This window comes from Cebus imitator, unplaced genomic scaffold (assembly GCF_001604975.1).
Source record: "Cebus imitator isolate Cc_AM_T3 unplaced genomic scaffold, Cebus_imitator-1.0 Scaffold188, whole genome shotgun sequence".
Lineage (NCBI taxonomy): Eukaryota > Metazoa > Chordata > Mammalia > Primates > Cebidae > Cebus > Cebus imitator.
The window spans coordinates 4,806,017-4,813,434 of record NW_016107503.1 but is presented as its reverse complement, the minus strand read 5'-3'; the positions used below and the strand labels follow the sequence as shown (position 1 = coordinate 4,813,434).

General features: G+C 56.1%; 1 protein-coding gene across 1 annotated transcript in view; it reads right to left on the bottom strand.

The window, feature by feature from the left end:
• SELENBP1 (selenium binding protein 1) overlaps positions 1-7,418 on the bottom strand; it is a 19,783-nt gene that overhangs the window by 11,079 nt on the left and 1,286 nt on the right. The window contains exons 2-11 of the mRNA XM_017546267.2: positions 5,786-5,842; positions 5,528-5,640; positions 5,083-5,268; positions 3,968-4,088; positions 2,528-2,710; positions 2,081-2,259; positions 1,239-1,317; positions 1,035-1,156; positions 439-531; positions 183-301 (exon numbers count right to left, since the gene is read on the bottom strand). Of these exons, the coding sequence (XP_017401756.1) occupies positions 183-301; positions 439-531; positions 1,035-1,156; positions 1,239-1,317; positions 2,081-2,259; positions 2,528-2,710; positions 3,968-4,088; positions 5,083-5,268; positions 5,528-5,640; positions 5,786-5,842 (1,252 nt within the window). The remainder of the gene's footprint in view (positions 1-182; positions 302-438; positions 532-1,034; positions 1,157-1,238; positions 1,318-2,080; positions 2,260-2,527; positions 2,711-3,967; positions 4,089-5,082; positions 5,269-5,527; positions 5,641-5,785; positions 5,843-7,418) is intronic.

Below are 7,418 nucleotides of genomic sequence, written 5' to 3'. Positions count from 1 at the left end.
TTCACCATGTTGACCAGGATGGTCTCGATCTCTTGACCTCGTGATCCACCCGCCTCGGCCTCCCAAAGTGCTGGGATTACAGGCTTGAGCCACCGCACCCGGCCTGAGGGGTCTTTAGAAAGCCAAATGACTCCTCTGGAAGAGGAGGGCTGGGGAGGTGAGCCCACGCGTCTGCTTCTCACCTGATGAGATCAGGGTAAAACTGCTTGTCCCAGGCACTGTACAGCGATGTGGTGACGTAGAGGCGCTTCCCATCCAGGCTGAGCTGGATCATCTGAGGGCCTCCAGACACCCGTTTTCCCTTGGGAAAACCTGAGGTCAGAGCCTGGGTAACACACAGATCGCAGGCACCACCCCAGCCCCAAGAGTATGCCCAGGAGCTGCTCCCCCTCATACTCCTCAAGCATGCGTCTGGCAAGTAGGGGGAGAGGCCCTTACCTTGACCACCAGGGGCTCTGGCTGAGACTTTAGTTCCTGGTCCTCCAGCACTTGCACAGGGCCTCCCTTAACAATGCTGCCCCCGAGGAAGAGCTGGATGGGGAGGTGCGGAGGATGAGGACCACAGTGGGAGGTCAGACATTGCCGAAGAGTAGCTTGCCTGGCTGGGGTCCCTCTCTCCTTCAGACATGCTCTACATGCCCCTCCCTGGCCTGGACAGTCCTGGGCCTACCCCTGTAATCCCAGCACTCTGGGAGGTGGAGGCGGGCAGGCGGGCGGATTGCCTGAGCTCAGGAGCTCGCAACTAACCTGGCAACGTGATGAAACTCCGTCTCTACTTAAAAAATATAAAAAGAATTAGCCTGGCGTGGCGGTGTGCACCTGTAGTCCCAGGTACTCAGGAAGCTGAGGCAAGAGAATTGCTTGATCCGGGGAGGCGGAGGTTGCAGCGAGCCAAGATAATGTCCCGCAGCCCACGTGTCTGCTTTTCCTGCCCCTCCCTCGCCATCCTCTAGCTGCTTTGGACCATCCACTCCATCCCCAGATTCTCTTCTCCTTCCTTCCTCCCCTTCTGCTTCTCCTGCCAGCATCCCCACCTGTCCTGTGAGGCGCGGCCTCTGCGGGTCAGAGATGTCATACTGCCTCAGGTCCCCGTGCAGCCAGTTGCTGAAGTAGAGGAAGCGGTCATCCAGGGACAGCAGGATGTCGGTGATCAGGCCTGGGGGCAGGGGCGAGCAGAGCCGTTAAGGACTCTTGCTTCCCACGCCAAGAGTCAGCTTTCCCATGCCCTAGGCACTCACCTGGCATTTCAGGCAGCAGCCAGCCCTTCACCTTCTTGGGGGGCACCTGGATAACCTTCTCCACTGACCAAGTACTGCCCTACATTGAGGGGTGGAGGGGGAGGTTAGCTGGCAGAGAGGTGAGCCTATCAGAATTGGGGACTGGGGTTTAGATCTGGGTCGCCCAGACCTGGGAGGGAGAGGTTAGATGCCCGGGCTTCCTGCCACTAGGCTCTAACTCCATGCAAGCCACTTGAGGCAGGAGTTGTGTCGTTTTCACCACCGCATTCCCAGAACAAAGCACAGTGCCCAGCACAGAAATTCACTGAATAGTTTTTGAATGAATGAATAAATATGGCCAGTTAGGGTTCAGGCAGAAGTTGGCTTAGCCCTGAAAGAAGAGAGACAGGGCATGCAGTCTCGTTTTTTTCTTTTTCTTTTTTTTTTTTTGAGACAGAGTCTTGCTCTGTTGCCAGGCACCAGGCTGGAGTGCAGCGGTGTAATCTTGGCTCACTGCAACCTCTGCCTTCCGGGTTCAAGCAATTCTCCTGCCTCAGTCTCCCAAGTAGCTGGGACTACAGGCACGTGCCACCACACCCAGCTAATTTTTGTATTTTAGTAGAGACGGGGTTTCACCATGTTGATCAGGATGGTCTCGATCTCTTGACCTCGTGATCTGCCCGCCTCGGCCTCCCAGAGTGCTGGGATTACAGGCGTGAGCCACCGCACCCGGCCCAGCCTCGTTTTTTTCCTTCCTGGAGATGCCTGGGCTGGTGAAGCCTGGGAGCACCATTACAGAAGCCTGCTTAGGTAGAGCGGCTGACAAGACTACCGGGAGGGGAGGGCCAGAGGGCATATGTCACCTTGTTCTTGAAGAAGCGCTGGATGGTGGCGCTGAGAGCACAGCCCACAAAGCCTTGGGCAGCGTCTGGGTTGTGCAGGAAGCGGATCTCCAAGGGAATGAGCCCATCTTTCATAGACAGGGTCTGCACGATCTCATGGCGCTGCCAGTCCCACACATATAAATGGCTCCCATACAGCCCTGGGGTAGGAGTGGGGCCGGAGGGTAGGCTCAGCATCAAGGGTTGGAAGGCATGGGCAAAGGCTGGGCCATCAATCAGGGCGGAAGGTTAGGAAATGGATTGGAGGGATCAGGAGGACGCTTGGGCAATCTGAGCATGCAGTACATCCCATGCCATCCTCATAAGATTCTGGGGCCACAGGAGGGAAGTGCAAGGGTAGGGGATTTGGAGTGGAAAGCAAGGGGATGTGGGCCCAAGGCTCCTGCTGGGCCATGGGCGGATTCTCACCAGCCTCCACATCGGCGGGGTTGAAGCCATCTCGTAAGACATTGGGAGCTGCCCACTCCGTGCTGATCATGACGTTGTGTCGAGGCTGGTACCAGAAGTCATAGCCCAATGGCGCAGCACCCCCAGGTCGCTCCCATGTCCCCTTCACCTCGAACGTCTCCCCATCCAGCAGCACAAAACCCCCTGAACAGGGAAGAGAGTAGAGTAGCAGTAGAGACACTAACCCCGCCCTCCAGCCGTCACCCCCAGGCATGTCCAAGAGGCTTTACACCCACTGCCTTCCTCCCCACTGTTGGATTTGCCAGCTCCTTAAATTCAGGCATCCAGGGCTGGGGGCGGGGGGGCAGTGACTCATGCCTGTAATCCCAGCACTTTGGGAGGCCTTGAGGTGGATTACTTGAGGTCAGGAGTTTAAGACCAGCCTGGCCAACCTGGTGAAACTCTGTCTTTACTAAAAATACAAAAAATTAGCCAGGTGTGGTGGCACACACCTATAATCCCTGCTACTTGGGAGGCTGAGGCAGGAGAATCACTTGTACCCGGGAGGTGGAGGTTGCAGTGAGCTGAGATCATGCCACTGCACTCCAGCCTGGGTAATAAAAGCGAGACTCCATCTCAAAAAATCAATCAATCAATCAATCAATAAAAAGTTCAGGCATCCAAAGGGTTCCACCCAGAGGTGGCCAGGTGGCAGGGAGGGCTCTGCTCTAGTGCCTCTGTCTCCTGTCAGCCTCATCCCTCTCACAGACCACAGTGGAAATCTTTCTCCCACAAGATCTTCTAGGACTCGGCACTTAGTATTTCTCTCGTCCAGCCTCCCACTTTTGGAGTGGGTTCCTCCCAGAGTGTAAGCTCCATTCTGCTCACTACAGTTTTTTGAGACAGGGTCTCACTCTGTCGCCCAAGCTGAAGTGCTGTGGGTCAATCACAGCTCACTGCAGCCTCCACCTCCGTGGGCTCAGGTGATCCTCCCACCTCAGTCTCTTGAGAAGCTGGCGTTGCAGGCCAGCACCACCACACCTGGCTAATTTGTGTATTTTTACTGCAGAGTTGCCAGTACCAACCCTGTTTTATCAGCAGACAGCACAGCAATGGGGTTTTACCACGTTGGCCAGGCTGGTTTGGAACTCCTGACCTCAAGCCACCCGCAGGCCTTGGCCTCTTAAAGTGCTGGGATTATAGGCATAAGGCACCACGCCCGGCCTGTTTTGACTATAACTTTGAACTGAATTCATCAGTAAAGGCTCATCCTAATAGAAATATTCAAAACTGAAGTTACTTGCTACCATTTAAAATACTGGCTGGGACCCAGCTCCCTGGTTCTCCTTGGGAAGTCATTCCTTCCCTCCCTTCGCTTGGGATCTGCTCCTCCCACAGAAAAATGCTTCCCACATTTCACAGCTGCGGAAGTTTTCATGAGCACACAGTGCTGGCAGGTACCTTTGCCATCGCCCTTGGTGTCTCCCAGGGAGCTGATCATCACCTCCCCGCTGGCCAGGCAGTGCGTGGTGTGGAGAAAGGCCAGTCCGCACTTGGCATGGATGTCCTTGGGTTCGATGACCTGGAAGGGGTGCGGAATTGTTTCAAAATCTTACATGGCTGGGAGTCCCTGCCCTTAACCCCCATACTTCCCTACTCCCCTACTTCTATCTGCTAACTGTCATCTCTTCCTTCAAAACATGGACACGAAGGCTGGGCGCGGTGGCTCACGCCTATAATCCCAGCACTTTGGGAGGCCAAGGTGGGTGGATCACGAAGTCAGAAGATCAAGACCATCCTGGCTAACATGGTGAAACCCCATCTCTACTAAAAGTACAAAAAATTAGCTGGGTGTGGTGGCGTGCGCCTGTAGTCCCAGCTGCTCAGGAGGCTGAGGCAGGAGAATAGCTTGAATCTGGGAGGCAGAGGTTGCAGTGAGCCAAGATCGTGCCACTGCACTCCAGCCCGGGTGACAGAGAGAGTCTCTGTCTCAAAAAACACCAAAATAAACAAACAAACAAACAAACAAAGAACGGGGACACAACTCTCCCAGTGAGTATAATGACAAAGATCCAGTCTGGTAACTTCTACAGAGCAGCAAGGGAAAGTCAGAGAGATTGCTAGTAACCCCCCAGGCAGGAAGCGCTGACCTTTCCCCATGTGTCCTGAAGGCCTGGGCTGCCCACGCCAGTGTCAACTCCGTATTCCCAGCAGACAACACAGTGAGTGACTGGCACCACCCGCGTACTGAACAAATTGCTGGGAGGGACTGGAGTTTTTAAGAGAAGCCCTGAGCTCATAACTGCATGGGGGAATAAATGGCTCCCTCCCTCTCTCAGAGTAAAACAGGAAGCCTCCTCTCTCTTCTCCGGTGCTCTGGCCACCGTGCTGGAGGGTGATGACAACCCAGAATGTCTGCATAGACTTTGCTCTGAAGTCAACCTCCCTCCCTCTGCCGAGGCAGATCCTGCGTAAGAGCTGGAGGTTGCCGGTTTAGGGCTGGCTTCCTGCCCGTAGACTGCCTGGGGTGGCAGGCATCTTATGGTCTACTGAGCTGGCAAGGGCGGAAGACATGCCTTGTGCAGCTTTGGGGCCCGGGGCTCGGAGCCCACGTCCACCACATAGATGCGAGAGGAGATGAGACTGGGCAGCACCAGCTTGGTGCGTGACTTGGTGCTGTCACCGAAGCAGCTGCTGCAGGTGTTCCATCCCGAGTGATGCAGCTCGTCCTTCAGGTTGGGCATGGGCAGCCGGTGGATAACCTAGGATGCGGGGAGAGGTGGTGCTCGCCCAGGCCACGCCTCTGTCTGCTTTTGGAAGGGGTGTCCCTGTGGACCCATTTCGTTTGGCAGCGCAGCACAGGCTGGATTTCGGCACTTCCCTTCTCCCTTGTGCAGTGAACAGCCTGCACAACCATACCCAGGGAGGGCCAAGAAGGATGGAGCTGGGAAGGGCAGCCCTAGGGCCAGGGATGAGGGCAGCTACGGTCTCAAGGTAGCTGGTGCCCAAGCCCCACCTTACCTGGCAATACTGGGGAGACTTGGGGTCAACATCCACAGTGGCCAGATAATCTGGGGCCTCAGTGCCCGTGTTTCGGTAAATGCAGGGCAGGTAGATGATCTCCTCCCGGGGTCCTGCAGGGTAGAAAGCAGGCAGCGGGGATGGCAGGGTGGGAAGGAAAGGTAGGGGCAGTGCTGGGTGTGCCAGAGGGTGAAGTCCCTCCACCCCCAGCTGTGGAATCAGTAGCAGGGCGCTGACTCTCAGACCACGGGCAATTACCTTTCATGGCCTCCAGAGGGGTGGGGTAGCCGGGTCCACAATTCCCACATTTCGTAGCTGTGGAAGCAATGGGGCGCATTGACTGGGCCGTGCTCTGGAGGGTGAAGGCTCCTTCCCCACGTCCTGCGGCACACATCTCAGTGGGCCAGGGCAGGGGCGGCTGTCCTAGGTCCTCACGCCAGCCTCATTGCCCTGGCCTGTCCTTTCCACCCCCTCAGAGCCCTGAAGAGAGTGAGATTTTGGTGGGAAGAGCTGGAGACACATGACAGACAGTCCAGCAGGGCCCCGGCGGGCGGGAGGAGGGCTGATGCGGCCGGGGCCGTGTGGTGCAGTGAATAGGACACAGACCTGGGGCCCCTGACTAGCCAGGGGAGCTTGGGCAATGTACTGAAGCTCCTCAGCCTCAGTTTCTGCATCCTCTATAAAATAGAGATGATAGGAATTCCACGGCGGGCCTCTGCGAGCAGTAAACACGAGCACGCGGTAAGCGCCCAGCTCTGTGCTGCCTGGGCTCTGTCCAGGGGACTGCTCTGGAGGAGCCGCTCTCAGGGAGAGGGGGTGGCACCTGCTCACCTCCCTTCACCAAGACGTTTCCACATGGGAGGAGGCCACTTCCTGCTTTTCTCTCCCCTGGGTCCTAAGCCCAGGCCTCTAGCCAGGGCCTGGATTACATAACCGAGAGTCTGGGGCTTCCAGCGGGAAATCCTCAGGCCAGCTTCGACCCCTAGGTGGGCCTCACTTCCTTTATGTGGAAAAGTGTTTGGCCCAACTCTGGAGAGCCCAGAGGTCTGCCCACCAGAGAGGTGGGGGGCAACCATCCCTATCCAGTCTGGCAAGAGGGGCCACGCTAATCTCCAGGAGGAAGTCAGCAGAGTGCAGGAAGGCTGGGGCGTCACAGCTGCCAGCACCCCAGCATCAGAGTTTGGGGCCTGCTGGGGAGTGGGGGGCCAAAGAATACCCAGAGTGGGCTGCAGGCTGAAAGAAACCCTGGAGTGGCGTCCACAGGCCTGGGCACTGTCTCCTGCCATGTCCTGTGGCCACTCCAGCTTCTGCCCTCACAGCTGGGCTGCAAATGGGGAGTCAGGACTAGGCAGAGGGGGACCTCCACTGGGGCCCGGGACTTAGGAAGCTGAGAGGCAGCAACAGCGTTGCAGAGTCTGGAAGCCTGGTTTCAAATCCCACGTTTGACGCCCTATTTCTCCATTTTCTCCTCTTCATTTACTAAGAGGGGGCAACAATCATATTCCACTTACTTCTCTGGGCACATATGGAGGACAAATAAGACAATATATTCAAAAATCCTTTCATAAAAGTGAATTAGGCCGGGCGCAGTGGCTCAAGCCTGTAATCCCAGCACTTCAGGAGGCTGAGGCGGACAGATCACCTAAGGTCAGGAGTTCGAGACCCACCTGGCCAACATGGCAAAACCCTGTCTCTACTAAAAATACAAAAATTTGCCAGGCATGGTGGTGCACACCTGTAATCCCAGCTACTTGGGAGGCTGAGGCAGGAGACTCACTTGAACTTGGGAGGGAGAGGCTGCAGTAAACAGAGATTGCGCCACTGCACTCCAGCCTGGGCTAAAAGAGTGAAATTCTGTCTCAAAAAATAAAAAAATAACATCTTTAATTGG